The 22548-nt window shown below is 55.4% G+C and overlaps 2 protein-coding genes across 2 annotated transcripts in view; both read left to right on the forward strand.

The window, feature by feature from the left end:
• The first annotated feature begins 69 nt into the window (after nt 1-69).
• Nucleotides 70-4589, forward strand: LOC130601490 (heme-binding protein 1-like). The gene is made up of 5 exons (XM_057413598.1): nt 70-232; nt 371-456; nt 2956-3097; nt 3205-3388; nt 3544-4589. Exons 1-5 carry the CDS (start codon nt 70-72, stop codon nt 3716-3718), a joined length of 750 nt encoding a protein of 249 aa, XP_057269581.1. The 3' UTR covers nt 3719-4589.
• Nucleotides 4590-6035: 1446 nt separating this feature from the next.
• The window catches only part of PTK7 (protein tyrosine kinase 7 (inactive)), a 36727-nt gene continuing 20214 nt past the window's right edge, over nt 6036-22548 (forward strand). Inside the window, exon 1 of the mRNA XM_057413588.1 lies at nt 6036-6138. Within this exon, the coding sequence (XP_057269571.1) occupies nt 6108-6138 (31 nt within the window). The 5' untranslated portion in view covers nt 6036-6107. The remainder of the gene's footprint in view (nt 6139-22548) is intronic.

The following is a 22548-nucleotide window of genomic DNA, read 5'->3' on the forward strand; positions in this document are numbered from 1 at the left end:
TGCGTGACGACAGCTGTGACGCAGGCCGGGGGCGGGGTGCTGGCGGGCGCGGGAAGGGTGGGGGGGGTGATGGCGCGCATCACGCTGGAGGACCTGGAGGGGCTGGGTGAGGAGGCCGGCGGTGGGGACGGGGACTGGGACGACGAGGAGGAAGAGGAGGAGGAGGAGCGGGAGCGGCTGTTCGCGCACTGGGAGGCCGTAGCCAGCACGCACCGAGTGACCCTGCCCCGAGGTGAGCGGGGGCCCTGCCGCGGGTGAGAGCGGCCTCGGGGCCGGCGGCACGTCCCGCGCCTGGCGCGGTGCGCCGCGGGGCTGTCCCCGTGCTCTCCAGCCCGGGCGAGCCGCGGCCCCTCTGTGCTTTGCCTTGCAGACATGGCGGGGCCGATCGTGCAGATGACCCGGCACGGCCAGGCTCGCGAGCCCGTGCCCTACGTTACCCTGCCGCGGCGGGAGGAGGTGAGGCCCGCGCCTGCCCGCAGCCGGGCCCGGCCCGCGGGGAGGCCGGTGCCGGTGCTGCCGCCAGCCTGGGCAGCAGCGGGAGCTGGAAGTGCCCAAGGCCAGGTTGGACGGGGCTTGGAGCAACCTGCTCTAGTGGAAGGTGTCCCTGCCCACGGCAGGGGGTTGGAACTGGATGAGCTTTAAGGTCTCCTCCAACCCAAAGCAGTCTGTGGCTCTATGAACTTTCCAGCCTTTACTTTAGAATCGGACTAGTCTTGCTGCTCTCGCATTTTCTCCTCGTTTATTCTCTGCTGAGGTGGACACGTGCAAGACAGTGAATTTGCAGTTTGGAGTCTGCGCCCTGCCTTGTTCAAAACACCTCGTTGCATAGCTCTGAGCCCTGCTGGGTGTCTCTTTGTGCTAGTTACCTGGCTACCTGTTTAGCTAGAGGGTGCTCCTGTGGGGAGCTGTCAGACCTGAGCATGTGCTGGTGTTTGCCTCAGCTGCCAAGCCGAGCACGGTAGCTTCTGCTTGAAGACCTCCTGTTCTTGCTGGCTACGTTGCACAGCTCCTGTTACCCCTCACACAAAAGGGTGTTTCTGAGCCTTGCGCAATAGCTGTGAAGAAGCACTTGTCAGACTGGTTCACGTGTCTCTGCAGGCTTGGTTGGGCTAGCTACCAAGAAGACATTTGTCAACTGTCCTGTACACGAGGAGAGCTTAACCAGTTTCTTCTGGGCTGAGGTCCAGCACTCCTGCCTGTAAAACATGCCTGAGCATGTGGGTTGTACAGCTCTGAGCTGGGGCTCCACCACACTCCCTCTGGCGTCTGGGTCTCAGGGACTTAGTCTGAGCTCTTCTCTACCTTTACCCCACAACTGTGGGGCCTGAAGATCTTCCATTGACGGTGACATCCTCTCTGTGCGTGAGGAAGGTTCTTGGAGTTTGACTGTGGGGCTGGGTGAGGAGATGGAAGCCACTTCCAGGCATTAGTGCTGAGGAGACTCTGGAGTTGGGGAGCTTAAGGACGTGTTCCCCAGGCTCAGGCAGGTCAGTTTTACTTGGTTGCTCCTCCCTCAGCCTTCAGTGCCACAAGCCCTCCGCCTTCTGGAGGCACCTGCAGAGCCTTGCTCTGTCAGTACTCGCCCAAATTCCCCAGCTCACATTGCAGGGACCCATTGCCACTGGTCTGTGTGAAGCATCTTTCTCTTGGTTAAGTCTCATCTTGTGGAGTGGTGGTGGTCAATGTAAGGATCAGTCCGTGGAAGGACTGGACTGCCTTGCTGGGCTGATGGGTTTATTCGCAGATGGTGTGGCAGGTGAGAGTCACAAAGAGTCTAGAGGGACTGCTGGTTTCCTTGCTTTGAAAATGCTCTTGTTCTGCTTTGGTTGGTGAGACAATAACAGGCATGGCCCCATCTATGGGGTGAAGACTGTCTTGCCTGCAGTAGTCTGGCACTATTCTTGGCACCCCTGATGCACATGAGCAGCCCAGGTGCCTTCCTTATGCCTCTGGTTTGGCTTTCTGAGCAGAGACCTGCTTCGGGTGGAAGCAGAGGGAGGCTGCGGACGGTCACAGCTTCCTGGCTTGGTCCCTCCCTGCACAGCCGTGGAGCACAGAGGTTTGGACAGGAGCCCTGTGGAAGAAGGTTGCCTCGTGACCACTTTAATCTGGCTGAAGAACAGGCTGAGAGCAGGAAGATGGGTGCTGACTACACCTTCCCAGCCCCTCTTTATACAGTTCTGTGGTTATAACCATGGCATGAGCTGAACTATAGCAGATCCAGATGCAATTTTCCCCACTCCCCCTGCCCTGCTTCTGTGTTGGATTCATCCCGAAGACTGGGTGTCTCTGCTGATCAGAGAGATTCTCTGCTGAGAATGCACAAAGCTGTCCCCTCTGCACCAGCTGGATTCATGCCTCTTTCTCCTGTCGCTTCTTGGTGTGGGAGGAGGATCTGAGACGAGTTTTGTTCCAACCTTCACAGTTCTTCTGGGTGCTAGAGCTCTTCTGCCAGACTTTCCATGCTACTGGGCAGGAAGCTTTATGCTTCTTGTCCTCTGCCCACACCATGCTCCAGGAAAACAGCGCTGTACCTGAGGATAATGTCAACCCCACTGGAGGCCTTTGAGTGCCTGGGCTCAGGAAAATCCTTGTGAGTAGGCAGGACAGTGACTGGAGAGGAGCGGAAAGTCCTGTGCCCCTTGCTGAAGATGTGCTTCATTCCTTGTGCATGCCAGGAGCCTCCAAGCCTCCCTGCATCCTGCCCCCTGTCTGTGCTTTTCCTTTCACTGACTTCTGCCCCGTGCTGTGAAGTGTCCTTGTCTGAGGTGTGTGTAGTGCCGGTTCCCCTCACTTTCTCCTGCCTCCCCTGCCGATCACTGCCTAGCAGGGGACTCATTTTGGCAGGGTCCCGTCTTCCCACTTCCTGCCTGTCAGTGTTGGTTCTTGCTCCCACGTGCTGGAGTGTTGTCAGTGCACTTAACTCTGACTTGGCTTGTCTGTGGCCTGTTTCAGTGCGAGGAAGCAGCCTACGAGGAGCGGCGGTACCCAGCTGGGAAGTGGGCCTGTGTCACCAAGGGGGAGCCCTTGTATGAGCAGAGCATCTCCATGAGCTTCATGAAGCTCATGCGCTACATCTGCAAGGAGAACTCTGTAGGTGTGTGTAGGCAGCGGCTGGAGGGGACTGGCAGGCTGCACAGAGGAGGGCTGCTGCCATTGACACAGCCATCTCACTGTGCCCGCTGCCTTCCTGCCTCCTTCCAGGCTGCTATCTGGGCATGACAGTCCCAGTGCTCAACGAAATCCACCTGACCAAGGAAGGGACCGAGTTGGAGCGTGAGGTTGTAACTGCCTATTATATCCCGGGAGAGTTCCAGCAAAACCCCCCTGTTCCCATGGACCCTGAAATCCACATCACCGAGAGGGCACCACTCCGGGTTATAACCAGGTGACCCTGCAACAGAGGTGCTTTCTCAGCTCAGCAGAGGTGTATGAACTCCCTGCGGGGTTGCTGTGGTTCCTTGGGCAGAGGGATGGGGAGCCCTGACTGAGGGAAGGGGGAATGTGCTAGGTCTGTTGCTTATGCCACTCCCTTTGCTGCAGGGTTTTCTATGGGATGACCACTGAGGAGACGATTCTGCGAGAGATCAGCCTTTTCTGGGAGCTCCTGGGCTCCACAGACGCTGTGCTCCAGGAAACCTACATCGTGGCTGCTTATGAAAACCCCAGCATCCCCCAGCGCCGCAACGAGATCTGGTTCATCTGCCGAGCAGAGTGAGTCCCATCTGTGACTGCAAACCGTCCTGCAACTAGGACCTGGTGTAGATGGCAGTTCTGATCCAAAGGAGGCGAATGCACATCCTGACCCACCATTCACCCACAAAAGGACAGACTGTGGGCTGGGTTTGTACTCTGCCCTGCAAGGGCCCAGCCAGGGGAAATCTTGCCTGGTCTGCACTTCTTCTGCCCCACAGGGGCCAGCTGAGGCTGGAGCTGGCACCAGGGAGAGCCTCTGCAGCAGGCTCCTGGTGGGAAGTGTGTGGTGAGGGCTCACGTGAGGCAGTAACCGTGTGGGCTTGTGCAATGCGCTAGCCTGACCTGGGCTTCTCTCAGCTCTGAGCTGTGCTTGCAGAGCTGTGCCAGGCACGCCAGTGGGGCTTGTGCTTGACAAAGTCACAAGCTGGTGGTGTCTAGAAGGCAAATGAATGTATGAGGTGTGGGCTCTGTCTGGGCTCTGGCCTGCTTCCTGTGAGAATGGCTGCCTGTCCTGGACAGAGCCACTGAAATGCTGCTCAGGGACTGTGGGGTTTAAAGGGGGAAAAGACTTGCCACAAGCGAGATGTGGATCCTGAATGTTTCCTGCTGGGATGGCTCTCTGTGTGCTGTTGGGTGCCTCCCTGGCTGTCACTCACCATCCCGCAGCCAGGACTGGGGTGCTGGCAGCCTTTGTCCATCAGATGTGGGTGCTGTTCTGCGGGCCTGCTGCGAGCTGAGAGGGACGGGTTCTGGCGGCAGCAGCAGCAGCGGCACCACCATGTGTTATGCGTCGTGTTGTGCATTGATCAGCAAGTTTCACATCCACGAACACTGTCGTGCTCTCCTGGGGGAAGCTGGCAGTGCCAACAGTAAATAAACCCAGCTCAAACCACTGCAGTTGCAGGTCACTGATGGTGCGGGTGGGGGCTGCCCGGGTTGGCTTGGAAAGAGCTTTGCTCTCTCCCTCCTCAAGATGCTCCAGGCTGCAAAGCTGTGGCTAATTAGAAGCCAGCTAATTAGCTGTGGCTCTGATGTTTGCCCTGGTTATGGTCTCATGTTCAGCCAGGCACAGCCGCTGTGTTGATGCACAGGTTGCTTTCATGGCTGCTACAACCAACTGAGGCCACACTCCGCTGCAGGTAAGGTGGTTTTCTGTTGGATGGGGTCTGCTCTATCCTCGTTTTCCCCCTCTGCAAAAGAGTTGGCTCCTTTGTATTGCGCAGGGGCACACAGTCTTGGGGCTGAGAATTCCAGTGTGTCTGCACATCGTGCTGGTTGGCTGCAGGAACTGGTGCACTTCTTCAGGGGTGTGCTGAACTGGCTCGGTGTGCAGGGACTTACGGCTGCTCCTGACCAGTTGCCAGAGAGTTTCCTTCTGCTCTAGGTGTGCTCTATGCCTCATGTCCTGCTGCTGCTCAAAGTAAAGGTGGAAGTAAAACTCACTTTCTAGAGCTCGCTGAATAGGCTACCACATCCTCTGAGGCTGCTCGGTCCCCAACCACAACCAGAACAGCTTTCGGTGACAGGAAGCGGTGGCTTCTCTATGAGAGGGGTCTGGTCTGTGGCTACTTTGTGGTGCCCCAGGTCTTGCTGGGGGTGGGAATTGGCTCCTGACTGGCACAGCCACACTGTGCTTTGATCCTGTGCCATGGGCTGTGCTGAGCAAAGGCTTCAGCATCCTTTGTGCTGGGTCCAGCAGCACTTCTAGGGATGCTGCAGGGTGCGTGATGGTCGGTCTTCCACGCAGCACCAAAAGCAGCCACTGTTTTGGAGGCTCAACAAACCGGCTGGAAAGCTGCTGTTTGGAGCTGCCACTGCTGGAGCCAGTGGCCCCGGGCTGCTGCAGGCTGCATGGGAGGCATTTGGCAGGGCAGGGAGGCCTCCAGCCTGTAGCCAGGCCAGTCACACTGCCGCAACCCGGCTTCGGGTGGTGTGGAGGAGCAGCGCGGGGCACGCGATGCAGTTGGGACTGTGCGTCCAGCCTTCTGCCGTCAGCAGGGCGCAGAGCTCCTGCCTCCCGGTGTCCCTGCGCTTCCCCAGGGGCTCTGAAGAGACCGGGGCGTGTCAACCACCGGTTTGAGGGGCAGCCCGGCTGCGAGGAGCCCCTCGGCCTGAGCTCTGTTACCCCCTCGCTGCTCCGGACACCCCGTTTGGGACTGGCTGCGGGCAGCAGCATTCGGTGCTCTGCGAGCGCGGGTCCCACCCCGGTCACCGCGGGGCTCCCAGCGCAACCCTCACATCCCTGCCCGCCGCTCGAGGCGGGCGCTCGACCGAGGGGCCCCGCCCGGCTTCCGGTGCCCGCCCCACCCCCGGAAGCCCCCCCCGGTGGCGGCAGGCTGGGCGGCGGCGGCGGCGGCATGGCCACGGGCCGGGGCGCGCACTGACCGGCGCTGCGGGGAGCGGTGCGGAGGATGGCGGCGGTGCGGGCGCTGCTGCTGCTGGGTGAGTGCGGGCCGGGCCGGGCTTGGCTCTCAGCGTCCCCCGACGTGAGGATGCGGGTCCTGATGCCCGCCCCCCCCTCTCAACAACGGGCCCGCTGTGAGGCTTCCGCGACCGCCGCGATACCCCCGGTGGTCCGGTCCCCTGCTTCCCCGCCCTCCGCGTTCCCGTGCTCCCGGTGATGCTGGGGCGTCCCGTGAGGTTGCTCCGTGATCCCGGCTGTGCGGGGCAGGCGCGGTGCGGGCCCCGCCGCTGCGACCCCCGAGGGGGAGGGCGGCCCCGCCGCGCTGGGAGCCTCCGGAGCGCCTCGCCCCGGGTCCTCCTTCCCTGCCCGGCGTGCGCCGGCTCGCCCTGCCCGCCCGGGGTGCTCGGAGGAGCTGGATGCAAATGCGCCAGACATCGGCTGTCTGCGAGACGGCGAACGGGAGCTGGCGGAGCCCCGGGGAGGCGGCTCCGGGAGCCCCCTGGCTGGGCTCGGCCGCGGGCCGTGGGGGCTGGCCCAGGAGGGCCGGTTGTGCACTGCAGCGGGCGGGTTTTCCCCATGAGCAGGTCAGAGCGCCGAGATAAAGCAGCGGGTCCCAGCCGCCGAGGGGTTTTGTCCCTTGCTGAGCGCATCCGGAGGAGCCACCCCCCTCCTCCATGCAGGGAGCCACCCGGCTGCCCTGCTTGTCCCCAGCTCCTTGTTGCTGGCACATGTGGGTACCCAGTTGATGGATATGGCTGTTGCTTTTCATGGCATTTAACTCCAGCCGTAAGCCCCAAACCCGCCTTCCCTTGAAGTGCTCTATGGTGTTTCTCCCTGCTGGCCTCCATTTTCCCTGCCTGAGGAGCCTGGGCTTTCCAGCCTGGCTTTGAAGACTCCCACAGCAGCCCCCTGCCCCGTCCCCGTGTTTCTCACCCTGTTGGTTGGAAACCCTGCAGACGGAGCCCTGCACATTGCCAGTACCTGCTTGTGGTCCCTTCTGTGTCCCTGTGCACAGCTGCACAGTTTGCTTTGCAGTTTCTGCTGAGAAATGAAGAGTAACCAGGGAGGACGCTGCCGCTAAGGAAAGCTCTCCAGGGAGACCTTATTGCAGGCTTTCAGTACTTAAAAGGGGCCTATGAGAAAGATGGGGAGAGACATTTAGCAGGGCCAGTTGTGATAGTGCAGGGGGTGATGGTTTTAAACTAAGAGGGGAGATTCAGGCTAGACGTGAGGAAGAAGGTTTTTACAATGTGGGTGGTAAAACACTGGCACAAGTTGCCCAGAGAGGTGGTGGATGCACCATCCCTGGAGACGTTCAAGGCCAGGCTGGATTCGGTTCTGAGCAATCTGATCTAGTTGAAGATGTCCCTGCTTATCGCAGGGGGGTTGGATTAGATGACCTTTGAAGTCCCTTCCTGAGCTATTCTATGGCAGGTATTTGTAACACTGCTGCTCTTAGTGTGTTTGGAGCTGTGGTGAGCTGCTAGGCTGCAAGAAATGTCCAGTTTACAACTGATTAGCAGGGAAAGCAGCACTTATTTAGATGAGCACCATAACTGCTGATTGCCTTGGCAGCCTTCTGGGAAGAGTGTTTATGGAGGGGGAGTGCATGCTTCGATTTACCTCTCGCTTGGAGCCCTGTGGATCTGCTACAGCATTCTCCGACCTGCCAGTGTGCTGCTACCAGCCTGCCTGTGAGGGCCATCCACTGCCGGTCCTGCCTGTGCGCTCCCTTCTGCAGCTCCTGCCATGTCTGTGCTGCCCCAAGCACTTTCTCCCCCACTCATTTCTCTTGCTCAGCAGGACCACGTCCTATAGCACCGGGAGGGATGTGCTGCCATCCAGCTCATGGGCACCGTGAAAAACCTCTGATGCCAGCAGCGTGGCCCACAAGTGCACTTCGGTGTCGAGGTTTTACGGACTAGCAGTAGGTTTGTGGGTTGCAGCGCAGCGTCTCCCTTTGCCTAGGGATGCTGTTTGGAGCAAGGGCTGGTGAAGTGTGGGTTGTCCGTGACTCACGTGACTCCTCTCTGTGATCTTCCTTTGCCACGTATGTGCTCCAGGAGTGCACAGTGCCTGGGCTGCTGGTCCCTGTTCCTCCATTTCCGTTCCTCGGGGAAGCTGTGATCTCTACAATGACACTGCAGTGTGCCAGATGTGTGCTGGCTTCGGCTGGAGCATGTGGTTGAAACGCGAGCAGGAGAAATATTTGCTGAGTCAACTTTTCTTTAAAGCTAAAAAGAAAAAAGAGCCCCAAAAGGTCTGTTTTGTTCTGGAAGTTCCTCCGTGTGCTGCGTGGAGCTCTGTGTTTCTGCGTGGCAGTGCTTGTCTTGTGCTCTCTAGCAAGCCTGTTCCTAAGGAAGAAAATCTCTGAAAACGGGAATGATCAGATAGGAGCTGAGGATTTCTCTTGGGATTAAAGGGTCCCAAATATATTTCCAGTGGTACAACATGGGTGACTTTAGTTCTGTGAGCTGAAGCTGCCATCTGTTTTCAGTGGCTCCAAGTCCTCTGCAGCCAGACCAAGTACTGTGATAGCTGATCTGAGTAAGCAGCCCCTCAGCAGCAGCTGAGCTGTGCTGCTCAGCACGTTTCTGGGCTGTTTGGGGGCAAAGTGGTGACAAGGCAATACCATTCTTCTCTTACAAAGCATGTTGATCCCCCTTGGACTTGGCTGTGCTCAGGCAGTGCTCCATGCAGGCTGTAACCCCAACATGGCATGAGCTTCAAAGGCATGGTGACTCCATCAGGGCATTAGGCAGTTATTTGTCTGCACATTGGGTCCTAGACCACGGAGAGCTGGCACCAACCAGAGGGTTGTCACGTTCTGCATCCTTTGAAGATGTCCTCTGATCTTGTAATTGATCTAGAGTGAGTCCATTTCTAAAGACAGATGGGCAGATGTTTAAACTGCAGCAAGCACTGTATTTAGCAGCAGGCTGGGTGATGAATGCTCTTGCTGATGGGAGTGCATTTCCTCCCCATCTGCTCAAATTCTCTTGCTCAGGAGAGCTGGGTGGATGGCACCATATGCTGCGTGTTGCTCAGATGGACGAGTCTCACTCTGTCTGACCAAAGGCTGGTCCATGTTGCACCCTAGCAGATAGGCATACATGTCCTAGGGTGCAGGTTGTGCTTTCTCCAAAAGACATGGAACGCAGGGGGAACAAAGGGAAGAAGGTAGGAAAAGAGCAGGCAAGAGTGCAAGGGCCAGTTGGGCCGTAAGCAGTAAGGCACTTGAGAAAGCTGTGAGGGCCTGGTTACAGGTATTTACTGGGGGAACTTTACACCAATATTTTTCTTCCCTTCATTGCCGTTCATCTGCTATTTGAGCTGCAAAGATCAAAGCTGTCTTCCAGCAAGCACACATGGACTTAAGTAAATAGCTGGACCTACACCTCTCTCCCAGTGAATAAACACTCTTTCCTCTCTGAACATTTCCAAGCGTACCTCTCGGGCCTGGAATGCAGAATATTTCACGTTAGCAGTGGGTGTTTCCACGGCTTTCGATATTTGGGAACTCGGAACAAATGCTTATTTAGCAGCGGACAGACCCGCGTACAAACGTGCTCTTTGTGAAGGCAGTTGCTGCTGCAGGGTTTGCAGGGCAATTCCCCTGAGATTGGAGGACATGCAATTGTTTGTCCAGACCCCAAGGAAACAGGTCTCCTTCTCCTAGCGTGAGTCTCACGGGCTGGGACAGGGAGCTCTTTGGAGACCTGGAGGGCAGTGACACTGACAAGAAGCTTGGCAGATGCACAGGAGCCTTCTCCTTTATAAGGATTTAAGTTGCCCGGGCTGTTGGCATTGGGGTTGGGGGGGGGGGCTGTACAGAAGCTGTGAACTAGCAGAGTGTGTTTTGCTGTGTAAGCGGAAGAGGCAGCTGTACCCATTCATCTGCACCTTTGGCATGGGAGTACCTCCTGGAGAAGGCTGGTCGTGCTCAGGGTGGGAGGAAGGCAAGTGTAGTGTCATTTACCTTTATGAGAAATCAGCTATGTCTTGGGGAAGAGGAGAGAGATGATGACTTGACAATTGGAAATGTGTTGGTTCAGAGGCATCTATGTGCGTTGCAGCATGGCAGAGGTGCGATGCTGGGTGGCCTGTTTCCACATCCCACTCCTTGCCTGGACGATGTTGAGAGGCGGCATCAAGCAGTTGGGAGCTGCTTGTAAATGCCTCTAGTGTGTTAGACAAGCAGATGTTATGTTGTACAGTGGGGTTAAAGGGCTGTGCTGTGAACACAGCGTATGTTCTGTGCAGGTTGCATGGAAGAAGCATCCCACTGATAGGCATGGAAGGATTTGTTTTCTGAGAGAGACCTGACAGGGAGCAGGTAGGCATGGTGGAGGTTTTGGGGCTTTTCAGGTAGCTGCCTGCTGGAGCAGAGGCTGTTGTTTGGGCTTCCTTGTGGTTGGGAGGCTTTGCATATGGTTCACATCATGTTCCTGATGTCCTTGTGAGCTTTCAGCAGTCCAGGTACGTTGTGCGTCTTTTGGCTTTTAGGGAGGCTGTTCAGAGGGACTGTGGGTAAGGTGGGGGACCCTGGGGTCCTGTAGAAGCTGTTTGCTCACATCCTAGTGCCAAAGCTATCTGATCACAGCGTAAGAACAAGCAAGTGGTGCTTTGGTTGTGGAGGACATGGCCTGGGCAGGGTCATGCGCTTCCACCCTCTCCATCCTACCCAGCCCGGTAGGATCTGCTGTGCCACTTGTGTTCGTGAGCTGTCAGCTCTCTATTTGTCCGCCCCATCTGTGGCAGGGGATCTGCTCCAGGGACTGCTTTCCTGCACTGCTGTTGGGTGCTGTGTGAGGGAGAAGCGTCCCATCACCTCTCAAGTCACACAGTGCCTGCAAATCCACCTCTCATCGCTGTTTGGTTTAGACTGGACAGCTGGTGTCCCTAAACAGAAACAGCCCAGACTGAAGTATCTTCCTTTCACTCTTCCTGTGCCTTCTGAACGTATCACCGTGCAGGCAGTAGGAAGAGAGTCTTGCAAGGCATATCTTAATATGGATGTGGGTTGGTTCGGGAACTAAACCAGAGTGCAACAGAAGCTTTGCAGGAGGCTCATGAGTGTCTCCGTTCTCAAGGAGTGGAGCACTGTGAGCAGAGTTGTCTGGGATTTCTTCTGGATGTTCTCCATGGGAGATAGGCACAGGCTAGCTGTAGTGAATGAAGCTTGAGGCCCTGGCACAGGGTGCCCAGAGAAGCTGTGGCTGCCCCATCCCTGGCAGTGTTCAAGGCCAGGTTGGATGGGGCTTGGAGCAACCTGGTCTAGTGGAAGGTGTCCTTGCCTGTAGCTGGGCCTTGGAACTGGATGAGCTTTGAGGTCCCTTCCAACCCAAACCAGTCTGGGGTTCCATGGACTCTTGAGGTTGGAAGCTCATTCAAGTCCCATAAGCAGCTGCAGCTCTCTGGGTCAGGGAGGTGTGTCTGTGAGTCTGGTGCTGCTTGAATTCAACTTGAATTAATTGAACTTGAATGAAGTCCTGTCCAGAGGTTTGTCCAATGTTTCCTCTTGCTTCTGCCTGCTTTGGCACGCTGCAGCACGGTGAGGATGAACCCAGGGACTCCATTTCAGGTCATTCCTTTGTTCTGGGGAAATAATTGGCAGCAAGCACTGTTTTCCTGTGTTTACGGGTGTCTCCTTTTAATCTGTGCAGCCCCTGCCGAGTAGCTGTGGAAGATCCTCAAGCCAAACACAAGTCGCCTTTGTTTCAAAGCATCAATTTGTGTTGGCAGCCAGGTTTGCAGCGCATGTGCTTTTCATTGACTGCTGCTCCAGCTCCGTTCCTTGCTCTTGCCAGCTTTTTTTTTTCGCTTTTTTCTTTTTTTCTTTTTTTTTTTAAATTTAATACAAAAATGTTTTTCCTGAGCTTAAAAGGCTGTGCCCTACAGTACTGCTAGTCTTAATTTAAGCCTTGCCTTTTTCGGGGCAGCAGTCTCTGTCTGTGCACAGAGCAGACAGCTTTCCTCTCCTGCGAGAGGTAACTAATACGTGCTGTCTGATCAGTACAGAGAGAGGCGAGGGGACCTCAGAGTGGTTTGCAAGCTTCTGAAGGCTTGCTCTGTGTGCCTGGCATGAGGGCTCTCAGTGTGTTGGCCCGAGCCTGCTTGTCTAAGATAAGCACTTTGGGAAAGGCTGATGGGTAGGTGCTTTAGTTGATGCTCTTTGCAGGCTGGTACTGTGGGGGATTGCTCCTTTGACTTGGTCAGCTTCCAAAAGTCTATCCTCTGTTCTGATTTTGATCCTTGGAAGTTGTTGTGCAGAGATTTATCTTGAGAATGCGTTTTAATCTTTAAATAGTAGTTGGCATGCAGGTGAGGCCCGGGTCACTGCTTATAACCCTCCTGTTGATAGCAGGAAGATGGATGCTGAGGTGCCCAGGTGCCCCAGGAAGCAGAAATGAAAACCAGCCAGATCCAGCCACAGGAGAATCCAGACTGGGGCTTGCTAGGGTGGAACACGGCAGGGATGAGTGCTCATGAGCTCCCCTTGCACAGTGGGTGCACACAAATTGTGCGTCTGGGGAGGAGGCGTAGCTGATTTTAGCTGGTGATTCCTTGTGTGAGATGGAGCTTGTCGGTGGGATACCAATGGCCTGCTTTCTCCCTGTCAAGTGAAGCTCTGGTTTGAATGGAGCAGGCAGGAGGTTTGGCTGTTGTGGGACTGGAGTGTGCGCAAGACTGCTGAATGTGTGTTAGTTGAATCCATCACTGTCAGATGGTCTGGACCTCTGTGAGGCTGGGATGTCTGGGATCGGTGTTGGTGTTGTGCAGGGTGATGAATGGGGAAAACCGATGTGAACAGACTCCTGTTCGGAAAGTGGGGTGACGCATTTGATGCTGCAGCCTGGGAGAAACTGATGACACACGTGGGGTTGCTTTGGGCACTGGGAGCTGGTGCAGGGAGGGAATGAGGGTCAGTGAGTATTACAACTCGTATTTCAGTCCCTGGTTGACATCTGTTCAATTCCTAGGTGACTTCTGTCCTGGAGGACAGCAGTGTCCGTGAGTGCTCTGCACCCAGACCTCAGTGCTCACAAGAGGTATTTGTGCTCAGGGTAGCTCTGAGGTGACATGCGTTATAACTTTTCCTCTCCTGCAGTGCTCTTAGGAGATGAGTTTTGTCCCAGCATCAGGGGTTTATGCCTGGGTGCAGTTCAGGCCACCCTGAGAAGCAGCCAAGACAGCACTGTACTGCTGTTGATATACAGGCACACAAGTGAGGCGGCTCCATCCTCTGTCCCCAGAGCCATGGCATGGGGAGGTCAAGCCCAATTCTGAATGCAAACGGGAGGCTTTATGTGCCTCTGGGCAGGGTTGTCCTTGCTGTTGAATGTGATGCTGGCTCAAGATAGCCACGGTGTTGCTTAAGACTAACTATAAATGCTCTCCTCATTACGGTTGCTCGTTGGCCTTTTTAGGAGCACAAAGGAAGCCTTTGATTCCAAAATGTACAGTGATTCTCCAAATGGTTAAAGGCAGGACAAGCTGTGGCTTGTGAGTTCCTTTATTACTCCCCACACAGCCCGCTTTGGTGTGTGTCCTGGCTCTGCTGGGGAGGCCCATCACTTGCATGGCATGGGGCTGCTCCATGGTACTGGCTCTGTTGAAGCTCCTGGCAGTGCCTCTGTCAGTGGGAAGCTTTCATGGGAGGAAGGGTTATGGTTTTTGTCTTTTCCAACTAAGACAAGATCAGAGAAGACAAAACCAGACAGTCTAGTAGGGTGCCACACAGGGCAGTGCATCCAGCTCTACCTAACCATCCGTGGGAGCGTGGATGGCTTTATGCTGCTGAGGATGAGTGGTTCAGTTGCGTCTGTAGCTGCCCTGGAGAGGGGCCAAGACTGAAAAGTCTCCTCCAGCAGCTGCAGAATTGTGCAAATCGTCTCAGATAGCACAGCTTCTGACGCTCCAGGACCTGATTGTTGGGTGTCTGCTGCCATTGTTTGTGTGCTGCTTTGGCACTTGGTTTTTTTAGGATGTCCTGGTGCTCTTCCCACTGTTGGATTAATGACTGCCATAAGAATTCTTTGTTCTCCCAGATACTTCGGGAGCCGGCTGTCTTGCTGCTATGGAGAAAAGCACTCGTTTGTCAAGATTTGGTTAGGGCAGATTTCTGTCTCTCTGAGGCTCTCATACCTAAGCTTTTCTTTAATTCTCCCTGGGATTTGCACTAGATCTATCTGTAGGAAGCATTCTGCCTAGTTATTGATTTGTAAAAACATTCCAGAAAGTGCCCTGCTTGCGTATTCTTCCCACTCAGTGACTCTTCTCCATTTTTAGCCAAGAGGTAATGCAGCTGTCTCATAAAGAAGCTACCTTTTAATTAATATTGCATGAGCAGAGGAAGTATTAGCTTCTCTGTCTACTCTCCTATTTTTGTGGCTTTTAATATAGATTCATAAATGGCTCGAATGAAAATAAACAAGGAACTGTTCCTTGCTGTGCCCTTTCAGAGGTGATGCAGGTCCAGCTCCCCCCCCGCCAGCAATTGTCTCCCTCGGGAGGCAGGTCCTGGCCTGTGCTGGGGATTGGGAAATGGGACTGGTCTTCAGTTTTCCAGTAATGAAAAGAAAAGGAGCTGGATGAAATCTGCAGACCTGTAAGTCATAGCGTCAGACCCATACGGGAAGTGGTGGATGAGGCTCTGTAGCCAGGAAAAAGGCAACGCCACATAGACTGAAGATGGATGTGCAATGCACAGCAGGCAGTATGAAACAGTGTCCCAGAAATGCTCATGAGGGGTGACACAGAAATGATACGGACCCAGCGAGAAGCCCTGGGCAGCCAGTCGCTCCTCAGCAAGCCTCAGATGCAGGCAGAGGCCAAGACCCAGCGGTGTAGAGCCCCATACGAATGGGAGAGGCACCAGTGCAGTGAGTGGGGTAAGGCCTGTTTTGGGTGTCTCCTCAACGCCTTTTGGCAGCTCCACTTGTCTCTGGCACTATTGGATGCACGGTGCAGTTTCTGACTTGCAGCACCGAGGTGGCTGCTGGGAACAGCTGGCGTGTGTTGTTGGGAGCTGCTTCCCTTCCTAGGGGAGGGGAGCAAACAGGTCGAACCTGCAGTAAACCAAGTTGCGAAGCAGGATGCTCCAGAGACTCGCTCACCTCGAGCTGGACCCATGGAGCAGCCTTGCTCCATGGGGAGCGCGGCTGCAGGATTGGTGCAGCCCCGGCATGCATGGCATAAGGCATCCCCAGCCTCTGCGCCAGCTGCTTTGCTCATGGGAAGGCAGAGTGGCTGGATGCATGCAGAAGCAGCTGTAGGCAGGGGTGCAGAGCTGAATCCCTGCTGCAGTTGCCGTGGCATGGGTGTCATTTTCAAGTCTCTGGCACTGGATGATCGCTTACAGCTCACTTACAGCACAGTGGGCTATAAGCTGTCTGGAGAGCTTGGCCAGCTGGATCTTCCTTGCTTCGTGGCAAATCCATCCGAGTCTCGACGGGCGGATAACTGAGGGAGTCTCAGCTGTAAATACACCGCCGTGACCTGGAGAGGGGTTTAAAGTGTTTATCCCAGAGCAGGGCTTGGGAGGTAAATAAGCTCCCCCCTGCCTGCTTCCCTGCAGGCAAGGCTCAGGGCTGCAGCTGCTCCTTTGTCCCCAGCTCACAGTCTTCAGGGCTGGAAGGTTGCTTATGGGTAGGCTTGAAGTCCTTGTAGGCTGTGTAAAGATATAGCTGTTAGCAAAATAGAGAAGGGGCAACACCAAGGTTACTTGTGCTGGTGTAATGCGAGTTCCTGTTGGACCCCCTGTTGTCCCCTCCAGCTGCTGTCCCTGCTCTGTTGCTCTCAGGGTGTTTGTGGCGCTTGCTGGTGAGCTGTTGGGTCTGTTGGGGAAGGTTGTAACCCAGGCCCCTGAGAAACCAAGGTCTGCAAGATGTCCTGACCAAGCACATCCAAATGCCAGCGCGGGTTTGGGTGATACTGGAGAGGTTTTCCTTCTTCAAGTGGGTTTGGTGATACTCAGCCAAGGCAGAGGAGCAGCTCCCTTGGGCAGCTTCAGTGCCAAATCTGTTGGAGAGGGACTTCTGACAAGGGCATGTTGTGATAGGACATGAGAGGATTAAACTGGAAGAGCCATTAGGAAGAAATTCTTCCCTGTGAGGGTGCTGAGGCCCTGGCACAGGGTGCCCAGAGAAGCTGTGGCTGCCCCATCCCTGGCAGTGCTCAAGGCCAGGTTGGACACAGGGGCTTGGAGCAACCTGCTCTAAGTGGAAGGTGTCCCTGCCTGTGGCAGAGGATTGGAACTGGATGAGCTTTAAGGTCCCTTCCAGCCCAAACCAGTCTGGGATTCTATGAAGCCTGCTATGAAGCAAACAGTGCTGGAAGAGCAAGAGGCTTGCAGGCAGCAGCGCGCCGTGCCCTTGGCTCAGGTGCTGACCCGGCTGCCTCGCTGCATGGAGTGGAGCCGCGTTCTCTGTGTGTTGGAGTGACTGGATCTGCTTGGAGGCCCCGTGCGTGCTTCTTGTCTTCACACCGCTTCCCTTGTCCTGGCCTCCTCCCCCCCGCCCCCACCCCCCTCTTTTGTCTCTGCAGCCTGAGTTTCCATTCTCTGGGCTGGCTGAGGCTCCTGTTTGCTGAAGGGAAGAACCACAGAGCTTTATGGAGCTTGCTCTGGCTTTTCCCATCGTCTCCCGGAGCGGCATTTCAGCTGGAACAGGAAAAACGTGAAGCTCTGGCCAGAGGCTCCCTCCACACACACACACACAGAGCACTGGCTGTTGTGGAGGAATCCCTCTTGGCTGAGCTTGAGATGGCAGGAGCTATGTCAGCCTCCAGCCCTCAGCCCCAGTGAAGGGGTGTGAGGATGCACTGGCGAGCCCTCTTGTGATTCCTAGAGGTGCTGACCCTAGCCACTATGGGATGCGTTCTCAACCGCATGGACCTTGTGTGTGAAGCAGTGCAGCCTCATTGCCTGCAGGGTCTTGCCTGCAGCCCCGGAGCAAGGAGCACTGAGCCTGTCTGGGTGTTCAACACCATCTGGGCTCTCTGCTGCCAGCACGGTTTTGCTTGGTAAAGACCTTTGGATTCTTACACGCCCCTTGCTTGAACTGTGGGGGAAGCATTGTCATAGAATCCCAGCCTGGTTTGGGTTGGAAGGGTTCTTAAAGATCATCCCGTTCCAACCCCCTGCCATGGGCAGGGACACCAAAGGCCGCTGCACAGGGAGCACATGGCTCATCCCATCTTCCCTTGGCGCCTGTTCGCCGTGTTTCCTTTGTGGGAGAGAAGTGCACTACCTTTGCTGTGCTGGCCAGGGCGCTTGGCCTCCCCATCAGCTGCGTCTGCCGCCTGCCGCGCGCTGCCAGCAGCACATGTCGGCTATAAATCAGTGTTCTGGGGAAGCCAGGGGATGGCTCAAGGGCTCTGAGCAAGCCTGGGAGAGTCGGTTGGCAGGAGCGGTGGGTGCAGCAAGCCTGGTGCTGGTGCTGAGTCACTACCGAAGCATTTGTGTTTCTCACTGGGGCTTGGCAACGGGGCTGGCGATGTCTGCTCAGCTGGCAATGTCTGCTTGGGAGCCTTTGGTTGACGCACCGTTGAAGATGGTTTAATTGAGCAGCAGGATTCCCAGCTCCTGCACCGGGCCTGTGGCCTTCCTGTCTTACTTGTTCCTCTGTTTATCTGCCACAAAGGTACTGTTCTGGCCTTCTCGGGGCTCCTGTGCCCAACATGTGCCTGTGCCCCGGGTGTTTGGGCAGGACAAAGCTCTGGTCTGGCTGGTAACTCTTCCCTATTCCCCTCTGGCACTGCACTTATGGCTTTGGCTGGTTCTGTGGGCTGAGGGCTCAGGAGATATTGGGAGACACAGTAAAGGCACAGCTAGCAGTTCAGCTCAAACACATGCTCTGTACCCTAAAGACCACTAGCAAATGGCTTAGTGTAAGGTGTCCCTGCCCATGGCAGGGGGGTTGGAACTAGGTGATCTTAAGGTCCTTTCCAACCCTAACTATTCTATGATTCTAAATCACTCCTTGGAGACAAACTGCACAGCGTCGTGGCTGTCCCACCAGCCCAAATAAGCCTTCAGTAGGTTATTGGTTGGTATTCCCTCTGCTTGGGAATGAGGAGGAACCTCCTGTGACATTCCCATTGCTGTGGCTGCAGAGCAGCACCCTTGTTGCTGTTCTTGCTCATTGCCAGAGCAGCAGTTTGGGCAGTGGGAAACGCCTGGACCTCACTCCCCACCACTGCCCTGTCCCTGACTGCAGGGTTATCGTGTCATATTGCTTCGGGGTGCCTCTTAGCCTGCTGCCTGGCCTTGAGCACACAGGAGAGCAGGGTCTCTGCTTGCTGCTGGTGCAAGGATGAAGGACATCCGCTCTCATGGCAGAGTTATGAACCTGAGCTTGGGATGGTCTTGGAGGAAGCAAGCCTGAGGGGAGAGGGCTGGGACTCACGGGGTCTGTGCTGGGGAAGCAGGATGGGGAGCGTGAGGATCAGAGGCATGGAAGCCCCAGACTTGCTTGAACTGGGTGGGTAAGGTCAGTGCCAGGGTAAGCTGGCTGTCTGGCATGTGCCAGCAGCACCGGGGGTCTGCACCCGGGTGCCTGGGCTCCCTGTCCTTGTGGTGAGCAGCCTTCTCAGTTTCACTTGGCTTTCCTCCTGCAGCACGTGTGTGAGCAGCTCCTGCCTGCGCTGGGACCAGGGCTGCATGCAGAGCAGGCACCTCCCTGCTGTGTGTGGCAGCGAGCTCTTCCCATGGTCGCCTGCAGCCCAGCGCGTTACTGCGAGCGCTGCCTCTGCGCTTGCCCCAGCAGTGGGTATACAGCGTGCAAACCCCAGTGGCTTTGTTCTGGTTTCTTGTGATAGTTTGGTTTAGCCATTCCTGAGTATATGATCCTGGGCCTGCAAGAGGAGGGAGAGTTGCTAACCACAGGGGAGAGGATCCCTCACAGCCTCCAGCCTCTCTGAGCAGTCTGAGGGGGACTAATGGGCATTGTGCTGTTTGCAGCTTTGCTTTTTTCGGTTCCGAAGCTTGGTTTGCAGGGTAGAGTTGGCTCCTCAGTGTTTGCTTGGAGCCTGTTTCAAAGCATCCCTCCATGCCGAGGGCAGTGAAGGGAGGTGCAGTGGGCCACGAGGGGCGAGCTCAGACTGTGGTCCCATTGCAGAGCAGTTGTCACTTACTGGGAGGCCAGCAGCCAAGATGTTTGCAAACAAGGGCTTGCATCTGCCATATGATACAGGGCTCAAGTGGGGTCCATGAAGGTGGCCAGTCTCTGGGCAGATGTAGTCTTGTGTTAGCGCACAGAGACGGAGGTGAGGAAAGAGTGGACCAGATCTGCAGTTTCCATTTGGGACCCAAGCGAAACAGCCGAGTACTGTGAGATGAGCAGAGCTCATCCCAGCTGTTAGAGGATGGGGATGCCTGTGTGCCTGCTTTCATCCTGGATTGCTGCTTCTCTGGATCAGTAAATCCCACCTGGAAGGTTGCTTTGCGATTGAAACACTGCTCATGGGTGCAAATGGCTGTGCTACCGGCTCTGATGTGGTGTGGCTCTCCGCGAAGCAGGCAGAGAAGAACTAGATAGATGCCTGGCCTTTGTGGTGGTGCACAGGCATTGCATCTCCAGTAAGTCCGCAATTAAACCACCGTGAAACCGAGGGTCAGTGTCCATCTGAGCAGACCCATGTTCTCTGAGCTGGGTTGTTTGATCTGGGTGTGTGCTACAACTGTAGAGGTAAATAGATGGTGTTTCCCCGAAACCTTCATCGTCTTGATCCACCCCAGTATGACCTTGCTGTGTTTACCCCAGCCTGGAGCTCTGAGGTGCTTGTGCAGTTCCTCCCAGGTGATGAAGCTAAAGCCACTCTAGGTGAGCTTTTCTTGGGAATGCTGGTTTGAACCCATCCAGTTGTGCTGGGGACTCAAATAGGAGTTTTTCCTGGGTGCAGGGCGAGTTTTTGGTTTACTTTAACTCGAATAGGAAATGACGTAGTTTTAAAAGGTTTACGTGAGGGGTGCCCAAAGGCTTTCCAGATGTTGGGCTTGATCAGGCAGAGCCTGTCATGTTCAGAGCTCGTTGCCTGCATCAAACCATTTCCATCTGGCCTGATGGGAGTATGTGGTTTATTGCAACTCTGCCCATCTGAGAGGCTTTCTCAACTGGAACCTCTTGCACAGAGGAACATTCTGGCTGGAAACCATTTGGAGATGCAAATCTCTCTGGGTGTTTGGCTTGGCTGCTGTTTCCGCAGTATCTGCTGAGCAGTGGAATAGGTTGTGTGGAGCAGGCGTGCTCCGAGTAGCTGCTTTATGTGGCTGTAGGGGCTGACCCGTGAGGCAGAGGGGTTGCATTCATGGTTTCTTTCTTGCCTGCTTCTACAGCTTCAGCTGGTGCAAATGAGCTCGCTGGCTCTGTGTGTGTGACCAGGAGGGGAGGAAAAGCTGACCCATATGTTTTTCCCAGTCCTAGCATGCCAAAAATCTTGGTTTTATAGGAGCGTGTTCATAATGAACTGTGCCAGGAAACACATGGCTTGCTCAAGCCATGAATGGGAGGTTCTGTATGGGGCCCTGTGCTCACCAAGAGCCTTGCAGGGAGAAAGAGCAGATGCTGGCATTACTTGCTCTATGGCAGCCTGCATCCTCTGGGCTGCAGCGGATGGGGAGCAGGAGGTGGGATCAAGGTACTAACTGTTTGGCTGGTCCAGTGATTGGTTTTACTGCCTGCTGCTCTTTGTGGCTCCCCTGGCCTGAGGAGGGCTGGTTTGCTTCTCTGCAGACGTGGTTGTTCACGGTGGAGGCTGGGTTGGAAGGAGCCTGGGTGCTGCAGGCAGGCAAAGAAGTGCTGCTGAGAGCTTGGGATGATGACTGTGGATGGGGAAGAGAGAGAAACGGAGGGATGCATTTGGGCTCCACGTGTCACAGGGACAATAGGGCTGTGCATGCTGTGCCTGGCTCCAGCAGGAAGGAAGGGCAGTCAGGTGAGAGTAGCAGCACGTCTATGTCTGGAATGTTGCTCAGTTGAAGGAACTGCTGCCAGGCTGCATGGGCTAAGCTGCTGCTGTGTGTGCACACCAAGCATGTGAGGAGTTAAACCTGCCTGCAGTGACTGGAGCCTTGTTCTCCGTGTGTGCTCAGTGCTTCCTCTGGACCAGTAAGCTAGGGATGCTCCAGCCCAGTGATTTGATTGCCCAGGCTTCAAAAGCAAGCAGGGGCTTGAACCCAGAGTCTGCTGCTCTTTGATCCAAGAGTGGCTAAAAGCAAATGGAGCCATTCCCAGGGACTTGGCAACAGAAGGAATTGCTGCCTGCAGGCAACGGTGTTTAATAAATTGCTCCTAAAGGCAAGACCTGTTTGATAATGGTTTCTGTGAATGTGTTCTTGAAACCTGTGAGAGTCCAGGACCCCAAAACCTAATGTGATCCCTGCTGTGCCTTTTGTTGCTTTGGGGTGATCTTTTCTGAAAACACATCTTTGACACCAGACTTCTTGTGGCCTGATGTCTTTCCCAGAGAGCATGGTGATAAATCAGTCTTGTGTTTGTGGCTGTCTGTGTCCATCCCATGTTGAGCTCCTTTGGGACATGGGACCTGAGTGTGAACTTCTCAGTCCCTTCTGCTGAGGCTTGATGCCTTTTTCCTTAAAGGCTGCCTTGTGGCCCTTAGCTCTGCCCCTGGGCTTGCAGTGAGCTAGGTTCTCTCCGTAGCTGTGCCCTGGGTTGTTGATTTTCTTTGGGCTAGCAGCACCTAAGCATGCTGCTGAGGGATGCAGTGGCAGCTTCAGAGCAGTGATCTGCCTGCATCGCCTTGCCTTGTTACAGGTCTACACAGCTGAGAGCAAGTGCTGCAGTGGTGAGTGTATTAGCTCATCCAGACTTTCCTTTTCCATCAGTGATTCCTCATCAAAGAGGAATATCCTGTGTGGCTGCTGGGTTGATTGCAGAGGCTTTGCTTCCTGAATGGTCTGAGCAGTGGCGATTGCAGAAGCTTTAAAGGTCATAGTGTGGATATGGCGGTGCGGTGATACATCAGTGGTGGATTCCTGGGTAGAAAAAGCTATCACTGCCACCTTGCTTTGCTGAGGTTTGTTAATCAGCTGGCACATCCAGAGCTGGTCACTGGGTCACAAGGGGTAAAAGTGTCTCTTGATCCTGTCCTTTAAGCCTGATGCTGAAGGGTGCAGCCTGAGGATAGACTTGGGCTACTCCTGCTGCCCACCTCGAGTTAGTGGAGGGGGCTAGGGCTGGGTCACCCTCCTCTCTCCCAGCTGTACCACCAGCCTCCTCTCTGCAGGAAGCGCACTGTGTGGTTGCTGCAGGGTGCCCAGGTGAACTGCTGTGCTCCTTGCCCCTTGGGTGTTGCAAAGGGCCCTGCGGATCTGGGGAGAGCAGGCTCCCTGCCTATGGGTTGCAGCGGTGCTTTCCTAGGGATCAGGGCATCTCTGCTGCGGCATGGGAGCATTTGAGGTGCTCTCGTCTTTGAGAGGCCAGAAT

This window comes from Pezoporus wallicus, unplaced genomic scaffold (assembly GCF_028554395.1).
Source record: "Pezoporus wallicus isolate ANWC-B61680 ecotype Strahan unplaced genomic scaffold, APGP_CSIRO_Pwel_v1 contig_13323, whole genome shotgun sequence".
Lineage (NCBI taxonomy): Eukaryota > Metazoa > Chordata > Aves > Psittaciformes > Psittacidae > Pezoporus > Pezoporus wallicus.

What these genes read in the sequence shown, in the direction of transcription:
- LOC130601490 (XM_057413598.1), top strand. Translation starts at nt 70, where the DNA reads ATGGCGCGCATCACGCTGGAGGACCTGGAGGGGCTGGGTGAGGAGGCC. An exon ending in CCCTGCCGCGGCGGGAGGAG is followed by an intron (nt 457 to 2,955) that starts GTGAGGCCCGCG and finishes GGCCTGTTTCAG; the next exon opens with TGCGAGGAAGCAGCCTACGA. An exon ending in CCACTCCGGGTTATAACCAG is followed by an intron (nt 3,389 to 3,543) that starts GTGACCCTGCAA and finishes CCTTTGCTGCAG; the next exon opens with GGTTTTCTATGGGATGACCA.